General features: G+C 37.5%; 1 protein-coding gene across 3 annotated transcripts in view; it reads left to right on the top strand.

Moving 5' to 3' along the window:
• The window catches only part of HTR4 (5-hydroxytryptamine receptor 4), a 187,270-nt gene that overhangs the window by 126,865 nt on the left and 43,379 nt on the right, over window positions 1-17,026 (top strand). For all 3 annotated transcript variants that reach the window (XM_058440304.1, XM_032158301.2, XM_032158300.2), the window contains 2 exons: window positions 51-204; window positions 13,360-13,928. In XM_058440304.1, the coding sequence (XP_058296287.1) occupies window positions 51-204; window positions 13,360-13,928 (723 nt within the window). The remainder of the gene's footprint in view (window positions 1-50; window positions 205-13,359; window positions 13,929-17,026) is intronic.

Below are 17,026 nucleotides of genomic sequence, written 5' to 3'. Positions count from 1 at the left end.
CCCATTCCTCCTTGCCCATGCCTATGCTCTGCCCTCTATTCTCTCTCCAGGTATTACGCCATCTGCTGCCAGCCTTTGGTCTACAGGAACAAGATGACCCCTCTGCGCATCGCATTAATGCTGGGAGGCTGCTGGGTCATCCCCACGTTTATTTCTTTTCTCCCTATAATGCAAGGCTGGAATAACATTGGCATAATTGATTTGGTGAGTATCCACACAGACCCCACTGATTTACTGTCTGATCAACTTTGCATGGGATTCCTAAATGAATAAATAATATTAGATTGAGTATTCTAAGAATCTGATAGTGGTCTGGGTGATTTTATTTTTTTTTAAAGCTAACACTTTTGAATGCTTACTGACAAAAATCCTCTCCTTAACCCAACTTTAGTTAGGCTTTTCTGAATCCTTGTCCCATCTAGGTCTTGACTTTTGGATTTCTATGTCTGTTTTTGTATCACCCAATTTTAGCAAGAATCTTGCTAAGTTGGTTTAGCCAGAATCCCCCACCCTTGATATTTGACTGGATTCTTCATCCTCCACCATCTCCCAGGTGATGTATGATCACTTTGGCCTGTCTTCAGCAAGAGCCCTGCTAGGTTTGTTTAGCTAGAATCCTCTCTTACTCCTGATGTTTCCTATTGGCAATTTTCCATCCACTAACCCCCACTCACCATGCTGTTTGGCTATAAATTTCCACTTTCCGTTGTTGTATTTCAATCTCTCCCTTCTACTACAAAACCCCATCACAGTAGTCCCTATAACCTATGTTGATAGTCCTGAATAAAGTCTGCTTTACTGCTTTAACAAATGTCATGAATAATTTTTTTCTTTAACATAGCTGTATGCCAGAGAGTATGCTAAATACTTTATATATAATCTTGAAAACCTCCTTGTGGGGAAAGTATAGTTATTTCCCCCATTTCTCAGATGAGAAAACCCAGGCTCACAAGCTTATGTAGGTTAAGGTTAAGTAACATACCCAATGTCACACAGCTTGTAGATAACTGAACAAGTATTCAAAGCTTAGACTCCAGGGCCTGAGGCATGTCATTTGCCCCAAAAGGTTTTTATTCCATTTTATGTGGAGAGTCTATAAGGCTGATGTACTAGTCCATTTTTACACTGCTGATAAAGACAAACCCCAGATTGGGTAATTTATAAAGAAAAGGAGGCTTAATGGACTCACAGTTCCACATGCCTGGGGAGGCCTCACAATCATGGCGGAAGGCAAAAGTCACATCTTACATGGCTGCAGGCAAGAGATAATGGTAGCCAAGTGAAGGGGGTTTCCCCTTTATAAAACCATCAGATCTCATGAGACATATTCACTACCACGAGAAAAGTATGGGGGAAACCACCCCCATAATTCAGTTATCTCCCACCAGGTCCCTCCTACAACATGTGAGAATTATGGGAGGAGCTACAATTCAAGATGAGATTTGGGTGGGGACACAGCCAAACCGTATCAGCTGACATGGACCTGAAGAAAATATGTCATGTGGGTAGAGGCTGCCGGGGAATGAAGACAGCTCCAGGCTAAAAGTTGAGAGAAGTAAGCCCTGAGCCCAGCTTGAACTGTCTCACTTCCTGAAGCACTGTGATGAGAAGATCCATTGGTTCTCAGTGGAGAAGAAGGTCTACCAGGGATCTAGGAGGGCATGCAACATATGCCAGGCATTATTCCAATCCCTGTGTATTGGTTCTCCAGATAAACATAACTAATGTGTGTGTGTGTGTGTGTGTGTGTGTGTGTGTGTGTAGAGAGAGAGAGAGAGAAAGAGATACTGTAAGGAATTGGTTCATGTGATTATGGATGTTTACCAGTAGCAAGATCTACAGTCAGCAAGCTAGAGTCCCAGGAGAGCCAATAGTGTAGTTCCTGTCCAAATGCAGGCACACTAGAGCCCAGGAGAGTCAATGTTTTAGTTTGAGTCCAAAGGCAGGAAAAAACTGATATCACAGCTTGAAGGCAGTAAGGCAGCATGAGTTCCCTGCTCTTCAAGCCTTCAGTGGATTGCATGAGGTTCACCTGCATTGGGAAAGGAAGTCTACTGATTCAAACGTTAATCTCATCCAAAAATTTCCTCAAAGACACACCCAGAATAATGCTTGACTAAATGTGTAGGTACCCTATGCCTGGTCAAGTTCACACAAAAAATTAACCATCTCATTCTGTCTAGATACTAACCTTTAAGAGTCCTCCAGCTTTAACATACTAAACTTATAATGAAGATCAAAATCTATGATCTGGATTCTTTAGCAGGGATATATACTCCATAAGGAAGTTGTCAGGCACTCACTTTAAAAGTGGTCCCAGGATACATCGAGATGTGGGAAGGGGAGTGGAGAGGAGAGATTAAGAGCAACAGGACCCTCAAGAGAAGGAGCTGCCCTTTCCTCTTTTCACCCCATTCTTAGCCCTTAGTCCTGCCTTGTTCTTTTTCAAGGAAAGGAGTCTAAACCAAGGCCTGGGCCAGGATTTTCATGTCAGAACAAGTATTCCTTGGGATTCTGAAAGAAATGCCGGAGGCAGGAGAGTGAATTAGAAGGGTAACTGCATGGACATTGTTTGAATCCTATCCAATTTATTTTAAACTGTCAGTTTTACCATTCCTGGAGGAAATGAAATCCAAATTTTCAACAATTATTATTGCTCCAAGAATAATAATGGCCAGTAAATGTTGAACACTTACTATGTATGTATGAAGCCCCCTGTTAATCATTCTTCCTGAGAACCTCACTTAGGCTTCACAACAACATTATGAAGTAGATCCTATCATTGTCCTCATTTTATAGATCAGCGAACAGAGGATCAGGGAGATTATTCACTAAAGTAATTGGTAGGAAGTAGTGGGGACTGTATCTGAGCCCAGGCTTTGAATTCCAGAGTCTATGCTCTTAATTTATATGCTAAACTTATTCCCTAATGGAGAAGATTTTTGGAAGCATATGCTTCTGTGCATTGGGAACTTCTGATTAGGGATCAGCACTTCTACCTCCTGAGTAGAATTTCTAAAGAAAACAACCCAGAAAGATTTTGTTCACTTAGAATGAGCCAAAGGGATTGCCTATTAAATTTTAATCATGGTTTAAAATGGACCCTAATTCACCTAAATGGGAAATAGAGCATCTGTTTACTGTTAACATGACTAATATTCATATCTGTCCACTCATTTGCACACTGAACCTGCCTAGAGAGAAGCTAGCACAATCCACATGGTCATGTTGTTGGCAGCAATTAAATTTTATAAAGTCATTGCAAACACTGAATTGGTAAATACTGAGTCTTTGCTTCCAGGAAAAATACAGGATTAGGTTCCTGTGAGTCTCTGGTCACAACATTTTCGTCAGCCAATCAATGCACAACCTTGTTTGATGTGTGTTTGTGCTTAAAAACCCCTATTTAATTTATATGTTGACTCATTAGCACTGCAGTCATGGACAAGGCACTATAACTCATGCCTGAATGAAGCTTATCTAAAACATGTATTTTCTCTGTAAATCACATCACAGCCTTCTTGCAATTACGAACACCAGACAGCACTTCAGCAGTACACTTAGGGTCCATTTTAAACCATGAAATCCCCATCAAAAAGCACAAAAGGCAAAACATGTGCCAGCAAATAGCAAAAGGGACAGTTGTTGAAGTGAAACAAGATGATAGAGCATTGCCTTGTTTGACTTCAGCTGGAAACACACCTATCAGGAAACAATGCTTCCACTGCTTTGTGCACATGCATGTCTACAAATGACCATAAAAACACTGTGAAAGCACCTCAAGTATTGATTTGGGGGATTTAGGAGGTTACAAATAAATTTTAGTGAGTAGATTAATTCACAAATATGGAATCCATGCATAATGATGACCAGCTATATACCCACACATATAAACCTACACATACGTGCAAGTACAGATGCCCAAGGCAGAAACCTACTCCAAGGACTTTCTTCCTTTCCTCAATGGAATCAGCTGTGCTTTTAAAGCTAAGCTTGCTAGAAACGTCCTAATCCATCCCCAAATTTTACAAATTGGTAACCACACCAACCCAATGCAGGGTTGTTAACGTAATGGGAAAGAAACCACCTAAAAATTCAGTGTTCACATAATAATTTTCTCATTTATGTTCCTAAACCTAGACCCTGCTTTCTCTTTCCATCATCACTACCATTTATTAAATATTTATAGACAATATACTAAATTCTTCACATGTTTCAATATCATCTAACCAACACAATATCACTATGTTTAATATTCATTTTATAAAGGAAATTATACGACTTCAAAGTCTAAGCTCATAACGGCTGCACTGTTCATTTATTCATTCATTCAAGAAATAATTGAATGCCCACTATGTTGCATAGGCAATTGAGAAATTAATGGTAAAAAAATTTCAGTTCATATGGCATTTAAAATGTAGTGAGGAGAAAGTATGATATATTTCAGGTGTTACATTTTATTTTTAAAAAAAACACAAAAACAAGTAAAAAGTGAGTGATTTACACATGACATTCACCTTCCTTAATAAAATATTGCTGAAGCAGAGTCCTGCAGGAAGAGGGAAAGTAAGTCATGTAAGCACTAAGAAAAAAAGTGATTTGGAACAAAATTGCAATAATCATAAAGGCCCTGGAGCGGGAGCATGCTTGGGTAGTTCAAGGAATGGCCTAGAAGATTACAGACAGCAGTGAGCAAGGAGGAAATTGGTAAGAAAAGTAGAGGTCAGAGAGGTAGCCTGGAGTCAGATTGTGGCTACTCAGAGTGATAGAAGAAGCTTTCGAGGGTTTGGGTGAGAAGAATGACATTATTTGCCCTGTGTTTTAAAAGAATCATTCTGGCTACTCCATAGAGAATGACTGTGGAATGGCAGAAAACAGTGAAAACTTTTGGGAAGGAATTACAATTATTCTGGCAAGTGATGATGCTAACTTGGACTAGGATGATAGCAATTTGGGTAGTAAGAAATGGTCAGATTTCGCATATTCTTTTGCTCTATAATTAATTATTTTTCAGGCCCCAACCATACTTGAGAATCTAATTCAGGTGCTTAGTGTACATTATTGAACAGTATAGACAATGACCCACATCCTTGTAAAGTATATTCTAACAAAGAGAGGCAGACAATAAGTGATGAGATGAAAATAAGTAGAGGAGATTAAAAATAAGCAGATATCTAGGATGTTAGGAGATGGTAAGTACTATGAAAAAGCAGGTGAACGGGATAACAGATTGTAAATAGGGTGTTAAACTAGGCTTTATTGAGAAGGTGATGTTTCAGTTACAGCTTTAAGGAGGTTGGGGAGCTGTACTTGTGGATATCTCAGAGAACATACCAGGCCAGAAAAATAGCAAGTGCAAAGTGCTGTGGCAGAATATTCCTAACATATCAAGGTTAGTGTGGCTGTTGCAGAGTAAATGAGGGAGGGAAATGTAGGAGAGGAAGTAAAAAAAATATATAGGAGAAAGATCGTGTAGGACTTTTCAGGTTATTTTAAGAACATTGACTTTTACTATAAGGAAAATGAGGAGCCATTGCAGAGTATTGAGCAAATGAATAACATGACCTGAATTATATTGTTAAAGAATTTTTCTGGTTTTCTGTTAAAAAGCAGACAGTAAGGGAGTCTATTGAAGTAATCTGACAGGTGAGAGACAATGGTGCTCCAACCTCAGTGATAACAGTCGAGATTGTGATTTAGAATCTGGATCTATTTTGAGGATTTAACCAACATGATTTTTTTTTGAAAAATTAGAAGAGGAATGTGAAAGGAAAACCTAAGTCAAACATGACCCAAAATTTTGGACAGAGCAACTAGAAGATTAGAGTGAGTGACCATCAATCCAGATGAGAATACTGTGTGTAAGTTTATAGGGTGGGGAGAGTCAAATGCTTGGCTTTTTTATTTATTTGAGATACCTATTAGATATGCAAGTGGAGATGTCGAGTAAGGAGCTTGATATCAAATTCTGCAGTTCCTAGGAGGTCCCGATCAGAAAGAAAAAAAGTGGACCATTCTCAAAGATTAGATGCTATTTAAATCCATATGACTAGATGAGATCACCTGAAGAATGCAGGTAGATACAGAATAGAAGAGGTCTAAGGAACGAAGGGCAGTAAAGGACAGTCGGAAGGAACAGCCAGTGAGGAAGAAAACAAAGAAAGAGAAAATTGTCTTGGAAGCAAATATGCCTTAAAATATATTATAAGGAAGGAGAGAGAATTGGGTTTCTAGATAAGGTGGGAACTGTCATAAGCATGACTGTCAATGCTAAATAAAACACACTGAATTAAATACAAAATATGAAGATTAAATAAAATACTCTTTGAAAGATTAGAAAATAACCGAGGCAAATAAGACTTAGTAGCCATACTCTCAAAGAGAAAAAGAAGACCTCTACTATTTCCTTTGGGGCCTTTACTGAGTCATATAAGGTCTGTGTAAAAGTAATTGTGGTTTTTGCCATTGAAAGTAATGCATTAAACATAACCTAAACATGATTGAGGTGTTCTTTTCATATTCCATGTGCTTGCCAGAAGAAAATTAAATTATTTCTGGAATAGGCTACTACCATCCAGAGCACCTGTACTTTTTTATATATAATGTCTGTCCTTTAATTAAGTCACCAGACCTTGTAGGAAGCAAGACTAAATGGCCAAAAACCATGAACATAGAAAGACAACAGAAACAGTCTCATAGGCAATCTAGATAATGGAGTAATTAGATAAGGAGCATCTACAAAAAAAAAAAGGGAATTTTTGGCTGGGTGCAGTGGCTCATGCCTGTAATCCCAGCACTTTGGGAGGCCAAGGTGGGCAGATCACGAGGTCAGGAGTTCAAGACCAGCCTGGCCAATATGGTGAATCCCCATCTCTACTAATAATACAAAAATTAGCGGGGCATGGTGGAATGCACCTTTAATCCCAGCTACTCAGGAGACTGAGGCAGAAGAATTGCTTGAACCCATGAGGTGGAGGTTGCAGTGAGCCGAGATTGTGCCATTGCACTCCAGCCTGGGTGACAGAGAAAGACCTAGTCTCAAAAAAAAAAAAAAAAAAAGAGGGGGGGGAATTGAATGGAAATACTGCAACTAATAAATATACTGAAATAAATAAGTATAATGATAAATTTAATAGTAGATTTGACATATCTGAGAACACCTGTAGTAAACTGGAATTTAGGTAATATCATTTTTTCATAATGATAACAATATCAATTCAAGAGGATGTTATATCATAACCTCGTAATAAAATATTGATTGAAGCACATAGAGATAAATGGATAAAATTTTATTACAGACCATTCTGATATATATATACATATATGTATCATATCAGAATATATGTGTGTGTCCATACATATACTTATATGTATATGTGTATATATATGTTACATATATATATAATACAGAAAAGTTCTAATGTCCATATAATTAGTATTCTATTTGAAGAGAGAGAAAATGGGGCAGATGTAATATTTGTAGAAATAGTGCCTAAGAATTTTCCAAAAAGATAAAAGCTATCAGTCACAGATTCAAGACACTCTACAAAGCCCCAGCAGGTTAAATAAAGAAGAAAACTATATCTAGAAAATTCATTTTAAAAAATTGCTGAAAATCAAAGACAAGTTGATAAATCTCAAAAGTAATTAGAGAAAAATGATAAATTAAACTTAACAGGGGAAATAAGACTTACAGCTGACCATGCAATAAAATGAAAGAAGTGAGAAGACAATGGAATGACATGTTGAAAATCTGCAACATAGAATTCTATACCCAGTGAAAATATGCTTTAAAAATTAAGATGATATTAAGACATTTTCAGGCAAACAAAAATGAAGGGAATTTTTCCATATCAGGTTTTATACTGTGACTTTTATGAGAATTTTTCAGTCAAAAAGAAAATAATCCCAGATAGAAGCACCATAATGCAGGACAGAGTGCAGAGCACTGGAAATGATAAATATGTGGATAGTGTAAGAGAACATTGACTATGAAAATAACAATAATATTAATGTCTTGTGGGTTTTCAAATATATGTAGGATTAAAATGCATGGAAACAATAGCATAAAAGGCAGGCGTGGGGCAGGTAAATGGAGATGGGCTGTTTGGGATCTTTGCATTGCCAAGGAAATGGCAAATGTATGAAATAGACTGTAATGAGTTGTAGCTCCTAAAATAAAGATAATAAAAGAATATATATCCAATAAGCTAATAGGGAGAGAGGTAATGTGTTAATATAAACAGATATTATTCTGAAAATAAGCAATAAATATGGAAACAAGGAACCAAGAAACAGAAAAGGTTAATAGATAACAGTAAGATTATAGACAAACCTAAATCAATTTGTAATTTTAGTAAATATTAAATTATGAAAAGAATAGATGCTAAAAGACAAAGTTGTCAGACTGCATCAAAACAAAATACAAATATATGCTGCTTGTAAGAGAGGACCATTAAATATAAAGCGACAGAAAAATTGAAAATAAAAAAATAGAAATACACTATGCAAGTGATAATTCAAGGAAAGTTGGTGTTACTCTGCTATTATAAGTGATAGAATAAAATTTAAGGAAAGTAATATTTCTTGAGGTAGAAATATTTCATAATGATAAAAATATCAATTCAGAGGATGATACATGATAACCTTATAATAGTCTATAAAACAAGATACTGAATATGTTTTATAGACTCACAAACATTTGTGAGTATATCATATAGGTGTCTATTCTTCATACCTTCATGCATGTGTATATTCACAATGGATGCAGATTGATCCCAAGAAGGGTAAGTGACATTGGGTTAAGCAGCTCCCTTCAGTCAAGAGCTATTTCTAGAGAAGGTTGATGACTAAGACCTGTCAGCAGGCAGTGTTTATAGTTGGTGGAAAAGTCCTTCAATCCTTAAGAAAAATACTAGTGTGTCACAGGGTCCAGTACAAATAAGACTTATTCCAGGAATTGTAATGCAATCAATGTAATTCCTTGCATCAATAAAAGAAAGGGGAGAAAACCCACATGTTCATTTTGTTACTGCCAAAAATGCTTTGACAAAATTCAATACCCATTCATGATTTTTTTTAAATCTCGTCAAACCAAGAATAGGATGTAATTTCCTTAATCAAGTAGAGGGTGTTGACAAACAATTTATAGCAAATATCATACTTAGTAAATTACTGAAGACTCATCCCCTAAAACTGGGAGCGAAACAAGGTGTCAACTACTCTCATTTTTATTCAAAATTAGACGGGAGGCCCTATCAAGTTCAATAAAGCAAGAGAAAGTGATATCAGGATTGGAAAGAGAAAAAAATGTAACTGCCATTATTTGCAGATCATATGAGTATTTCCTGGAGAAAATTCAAAAGAATGTAAAGATGAAGTATTAGTTGATATCTAACTTAGCAAAGTTGCTGAATACATAGCCAGCTTACAATAAAAATCCTCACCAAGTTCTACATATTAGCAACAATTAGGAATAAGAATTTTAACATGGTACCATTTACAACAGAATAAAAACATAAAATACTTAGAAACAAATCTAACAAAAGATGTGCAAGACACAAAGAAAATTATAAAATTAAAAAGCATTATTGAAATATACTTAAAAAGACAAAGGGAACGAATTACCATGTTAATTAATTCGAAGACTTAACTTTGTAAAGATGTCAGTTTCCCTTAATAATTTTACTCTCATTCCAATCAAAATCCTAGAAGATCTTTCTAGAAATTGAGATATTAATTTAAATTTTATATGGAAATACTGAGATAAAAGATTATCCAAGAGCCTTCAAGAAAAGAAACCACAGTTTAAAGACTTTTATAACTAGATGTCTAAGATGTGTGAAGTTATAGAAGTTAAAGCAGTATATGCAGAGAGAGACAACTCAAGAGAACAAACAGGAAATCCAAACGTGGAGCAACGTGCATATACAGTCCTCTGATTTATGACCAAGGTTACACTGCAGTGCAACTAGGAAAAGATAATCCTTTCAATACATGCTGCAGGGGTCAATTCAATATCCATATCTTGTACATCATTCCATACAGAAAAACTAATTTCAGGTGGGTAGAAGCATTAAATGTAAAAACTGGTCAGGCACAGTGGCTCATGCCTCTAATCCCAGCATTTTGGGAAGCTGAGATGGGCTGATAGTTTGAGCCTAGAGTTCGAGACCAGTCTGAGAAACACAATGAAACCCTGTCTTTATAAAAAATATTTAAAAATTAACTGGGAGTGGTGGCCCACACCTGTAGTCCCAGCTACTAGGGAGGCTGAGGTGGGAGAATTGCTAGAGCCTGGGAGTCAGAGGTTGTAGTGAGCACAACTGCACTCCAGCCTGGGCGACAGAGCAAGATCCTGTTAAAAAACTCCCTAGTAGCTGGGACTACAAAAAAGACATAAAAATTAACACAATAAAGATATGCTAAGTGATCATGTAAAAGAATGTCTTTACATCTCTTGACAATATCTTTGAGACCAAGTCTCACTCTGTCACCCAGGCTGGAGTGCAGTGGCATGATCCCAGCTCACTGCAACCTCTGCCTCCCGGGTTCAAGTGATTCTAGTGCCTCAGCCACCCTAGGAGCTAGAATTACAGGTGCCTGCCACCAGGCCTGGCTAATTTTTGTATTTTTTTTATAGAGACAGTGTTTTGCCATGTTGGCCAAGCCGGTCTTAAACTCCTGGCCTCAAGTGATTTGCCCACCTCGGCCTCGCAAGGTGCTGGGATTACAGGTGTAAGTCACTGCGCCCAGCCAGTATCTTTATACTTAGGTGTAAACAAAGATTTCATAAACAAGATACAAGTACTAACCTAAAGTATAGGTTCTTTCAGAGCTTCTTTGTATCACAAGATACTAGAGTGAAAAGCCATGCCACAGAGTGATATATGTGCAACACATAAATCTGACAAAAGACATCTAGAATATAAAAGAACTATTACGTTAAAAATCAATAAGAAAGAGAATCACAACTTAATTTTTAAAATGGGAAAATATCTGAATAATCAATTCGAAAGAGAGGATATCAAAAGGGCAAAACAGTGATTAACATTATTAGTTCTCAGGAGATGCACAGTAAAACTGCAATAAGAAACTGAAGGGTTGTAATAAACTTAGATTTGATTCAAGTTTATTGGATTTAATTCAAAATTACAATGAAATAGCCAGGACATAGTAAACAGGGAACAAAGATGCAGAAAGCAGGGCACACTGAGAGTTTGAGGTGACTTACTCGGATTGAAACTGAAGATACAGCTGCAAGAATTGGGACTGGCAAGATCTAGGCAATATTTTACCATTCTGAAGGCAATGCTCTCGTCCCGTTGAAGGAACCAGAGTGCTAATTAGGAAACAGATGCAGAAACTCAGTCTCACATGCTTTCCAAAAGGAGTGATGTCAACGTACTATAATTATGTGGATATGGATGCCCAGGACACTTTCCAGTAACAAAGCATAAGATAAATCCTAATCTAAACCAATGGAAAGAGTCAAAAACACATAGAGTATTTTACTTACATAATCAAATACACTTTACCAACATCATCAACAAATCCACAATGAGATATCCCTATATACTGACAATAAATTCCAAATGTTGGCGAGCATGTGGAGTAACTGGAACTCTCTTGCTCTCGTGGTGGAAATATAAATTGATACGGTCCCTTTGGGAACCGTTTGGCTGTATATACCCAAGCTATGAGACAGCAATTTCAGTCCTGGGTATATACCTAAGAGAGATGAAAATACACACACACACACACACACACACACACACACAAACTTCTACAAGAATATTCATAACAGTTTTATGCAAAATAGCGCAAACCCAAAAATAACTCAAATGTCTGTCAATATTGGAATATGTAATATTGTAGTTTATTCCTATAATGCAATATTACACTACAATGAAAAAGAATAAATTACCTGTACGTGCAATAATGTGAGTGATGCAATATTAAGTTAAAGAAGATACAGATTGTGTGTTTTATTATTATATCGATACTTAGCTGGAAAACAAAATTACATTATGATGATATAGATAAGTGGCTATGTTTGGGCATATTAATGACTAGGAGAAGCATTTGGGAGGCTGCTGCATTGTTGATAATATTCTATGGTTTGATTTGAATAATAATTACACAGGTATATTTACTATGTAATAATTGATTCATCTGTATATACACTTTATGTACTTTATATGTATTTTGGTCCAATAAAATATTCAAAAAAAGAAGGATGGAGGGTTCAGCTATGTCAAAGGTGTAGATGGCTCATTTAAAAGGAGGAATGGCAACACAGAGGTCATTGATAGCCTTGACCAGAGCATTTTCAATGGAGTGATTAGGGTGAACACCTAAATGGAGTGGGTTCAGGAGAGACTGGGAGGAGAGTAAGTTGAAGCATTGAGTATTGTCTAGGTTCTAACTCTTGTTGGGTTCCAAAGTCCTTCATGACCTTGCCCTACCCAATCTTTATATTCTTTTCTTCCATTAAAATATCTACCCTTTCTTTCCTCCAAGCCCTAAGGCCCCTCTTGGCTGTTACACTAAAACACAGCCTGTTACACTATAACACAGGCTGTTACTCTGTATTATCTAAATGAGACAAACCTCCATCAGGGAACTCAATAAGTAGAGAAATGACTCTAGAAAAGTGCCCCATGGCATCCCCCAAAGACCTAAGTTTAGCATGGTATAGAGCAATGGTTCTCAAATATTAATGAGCTTTAGAATTATTAGAAAAAAACTTGCTTAAAATGCATATATCTGGGCTTCATTGCCCAGAGATTTAGAATCAGTAGATCTTTCAGGGATGAGAGTGGAGGGCTGGCAGCAGGGAGTGGGCAGGAATCTGCACTTATAATATGTACTGCGGGTGACTCTAATGTTACTGATCTACAGACATTCTGTTAAGAGACTGATCTGTGCAAGCAGACAGGGAAGGGAGAACAGAGGCAGAATTCCACTTCTGGTTGGGTAAATGTAATAAATGATTCTGTCTCTATTTTATTTCTCTAGTGTCCTGAGCCTTCAGCTCCTCTTGTACAGATAAGTTATCTGAGCCCTGGGATATGATCATGTTCCTTTTCTGTCATCAAGGTTCTTTGTGTTGTAGGCTTATAAGAAAACCAAAGCTTTGCTGATAAACTTTGTTCTTTCTTTCCTTTCCCCTTTACTCTTTTATTCTCCCATTTTCTTTCCCTGTTCTCTTCCCCTTCTTTTTATCTTCCAATCCTCCACTTTCTTCTTTTTCCCTTTTTCTTTTCTTACACTCTCCCCCATTTTTCCCACTTCTTTTTCACTTTTTCTTTCCTTTTTACCTCCTTTCCTCATTTCCTCTCTCCCTCCAACTCTCAGATAGAAAAGAGGAAGTTCAACCAGAACTCTAACTCTACGTACTGTGTCTTCATGGTCAACAAGCCCTACGCCATCACCTGCTCTGTGGTAGCCTTCTACATCCCATTTCTCCTCATGGTGCTGGCCTATTACCACATCTATGTCACAGCTAAGCAGCATGCCCACCAGATCCAGATGTTACAACGGGCAGGAGCCTCCTCTGAGAGCAGGCCTCAGTCGGCAGACCAGCATAGCACTCACCGCATGAGGACAGAGACCAAAGCAGCCAAGACCCTGTGCATCATCATGGGTTGCTTCTGCCTCTGCTGGGCACCATTCTTTGTCACCAATATCGTGGATCCTTTCATAGACTACACTGTCCCTGGGCAGGTGTGGACCGCTTTCCTCTGGCTCGGCTATATCAATTCCGGGTTGAACCCTTTTCTCTACGCCTTCTTGAATAAGTCTTTTAGACGTGCCTTCCTCATCATCCTCTGCTGTGATGATGAGCGCTACCGAAGACCTTCCATTCTGGGCCAGACTGTCCCTTGTTCAACCACAACCATTAACGGATCCACACATGTACTAAGGTGAGTATACTAAGGGAGTTCATCAATTTGGTTGATTTGTATCACTCAGAAGGGGTAATGCTCCAGTTTTCTGTTTCCAGAGGGGGTATCCCTGAAACCTGCATAGAGTTTGCAAAGATTATAAAAGATTCTACTATCTGGTCTTGGAATACAGCAGCGGTTAAGAGCTCAGGCTCTGGAGGGAGACTGACTTGAATTCGAATCGAGTCCCCATAGTTCTGTGACCTTGGGCAGGTCATTTAAACATTATTAACCTCAATTTCATTTTTTAAAAACTCAAGATAATAATCACTGTATCTACACCACAGAGTTTTTATGAGAATCAAATTAGCTAGTGTATGTGGAGCGCATGGTACAGAGCCTGACACTTAACAAGTAATTGGTAAATGTTATCCATTATTATTTAAAGGTGGTACTTTAGAGTAGTGGTTAAAAGCATGTATTTTAAAGTAAAATAGGTTTTGTCTTCATTCTCAGTGCTCCTACTAGCCATCTGCATACTCTCTCTTAGTTTTACTTTCCTCACCTTTAAAAAATTGTAATAATGTTAATTCTCATCTCATGTGGGTTTTGTGATGAGTAGAGATAATATATTCATATAGGGCATGACATACAGTAAGCACTCACAATGACACTAAAAGTTTTATTAATATTAGGACCAATAGTAATAACGTAGTGCCTGAAAATCTAATATAGCCATAAATAACATGATAAACTAAAATAAATACCATAATAAATATACAACAGTAATACCATGTGATATAATTGATGTATGGGCAATCTAGAATTGGGGTAGAAAGGAAAGGAAGCTGATTTGGCTTAAGAAGCTCAGGGAAGGCTTCACAGAACACAGAACAGTATTTCCTAAGAATTTGAGACATGGAGGAGAAGGCAGGGAAGCCATTTCAGGCAGATAGAACAGTACAAGGAAGGAAATGAAATAGAATACCGACAGGTCCAGTGATTTTTTTTTCCCCAAGGTCACATAAGTGGATGGAGGTGGGAGTGACTTTGGAGTTGAATGTCCAGTGTCTAGTTATGGTACCTCTTTCCAGACCCTGAGACTTTTCTGGTCACCCTGGGCTAGAATTGTTCTCAGCTATTCAAAGCTGTGTGTGATAAGTATATCCATCCTGTAGCAAAACTGGATTGCCAATGACATTTTTTTCTTTGCCCTGAGATGCACAGGAATTTCTAAGGAGAAGTTCCTTCTTTGAGACAAGCATTTAATTTTTCTGATAATGATTAGTATTCAGCTGTTCTGGCAACTGAAAATTGGGGGATATTTTCATTTGCATGTGTAAGAAAAGAAAAATAAGAATTGCTATAAAATATAAACCCTGTGCCTCAGAGGCTGCTCAGAGCATGAATTCCTTTTTTTGCTACAAGTGTAGGCAGATTTGTAGCTAAAGCCTAGCATGGTGTTGTGGTTTCCGCTGGAGGAAAGGCCCCAAAGGATACTCCTAGAAACTGACATTCTCTCTTAATTATTATGCCTTCATGAGTGTCATAGAAAGAAATCAACCATAAAGTGTGTGTACAAGAACTTCTGTGTGGGTGCCAAATAGGTTTTAGCTATTTAAGCTAGCAGTTGCCTAAGTACAGGCTGTTGACAACTTACAAACAGCGTATGCTCTGGTAATACATTTGCTAAGTCAGTTGTTTAGCAGTTGATGGTTTATTTCATAGAGAGTTTGGGAGTTTCTAGGGCAGCCCAAGAAAGCCTATTTTACTAAATAAGATGTATTGTTAAAATCCTGCTGCGTCTGGTAATCTGCAGGATCATTGTAAAGCAAAGAGACAATTTAGAGATGGCATATGGATGTACACTCCATATTTTCTTCCATAAATTTCTATTTTTTTTTTGAAGAATCTTATATGGTATGAGTACAATTACCATTTTATTTTATTTTATTTTATTTATTTTTTTATTATACTTTAAGTTCTAGGGTACATGTGCACAGTGTGCAGGTTTGTTACATATGTATACATGCGCCATGTTGGTGTGCTGCACCCATTAACTCATCATTTACATTAGGTATATCTCCTAATGTTATCCCTCCTCCCTCCCCTGACCCCATGACAGGCCCCAGTGTGTGATGTTCCCCTTCCTGTGTCCAAGTGTTCTCGTTGTTCAATTCCCACCTATAAGTGAGAACATGCGGTGTTTCGTTTTTTGTCCTTGCTAGTTTGCTGAGAATGATGGTTTCCAGCTTCATCCATGTCCCTACAAAGGACATGAACTCATCATTTTTTATGGCTGCATAGTATTCCACGGTGTATATGTGCCACATTTTCTTAATCCAGTCTATCATTGATGGACATTTGGGTTGTTTCCAAGTCTTTGCTGTGCGAATAGTGCCACAATAAACATACGTGTGCATGTGTCTTTATAGCAGCAAGATTTATAATCCTTTGGGTACATACCCAGTAATGGGATGGCTGAGTCAAATGGTAGTTCTAGTTCTAGATCCTTTAGGAATCACCACACTGTCTTCCATGATAGTTGAACCAGTTTACAGTCTCACCAACAGTGTAAAAGTGTTCCTATTTCTGCATATCCTCTCCAGCATCTGTTGTTTCCTGACTTTTTAATGATCGCCATTCTAACTGGTGTGAGATGGTATCTCATTGTGGTTTTGATTTGCATTTCTCTGATGGTCAGTAATGATGAGCGTTTTTCATGTGTCTGTTGGCTGCATAAATGTCTTTTGAGAAGTGTCTGTTCATATCCTTTGCCCACTTGTTGATGGGGTTGTTTGTTTTTTTCTTGTAAATTTATTTGAGTTATTTGTAGATTCTGGATATTAGCCCTTTGTCAGATAAGCAGATTGCAAAAATTTTCTCCCATTCTGTAGATAGCCTGTTCACTCTGATGGTAGTTTCTTTTGCTGTGCAGAATCTCTTTAGTTTAATTAGATCCCGTTTGTCAATTTTGGCTTTTGTTGCCATTGCTTTTGGTGTCTTAGACATGAAGTCCTTGCCTATTCCTATGTCCTGAATGGTATTGCCTAAGTTTTCTTCTAGGGTGTTTATGGTTTTAGGTCTAACATGTAAGTCTTTAATCCATCTTGAATTAATTTTTATAAAGTGTAAGA

Source organism: Hylobates moloch, unplaced genomic scaffold (genome assembly GCF_009828535.3).
Source record: "Hylobates moloch isolate HMO894 unplaced genomic scaffold, HMol_V3 SCAFFOLD_6, whole genome shotgun sequence".
Classification (NCBI taxonomy): domain Eukaryota; kingdom Metazoa; phylum Chordata; class Mammalia; order Primates; family Hylobatidae; genus Hylobates; species Hylobates moloch.
This window is presented reverse-complemented; position numbering and strand designations above follow the sequence as displayed.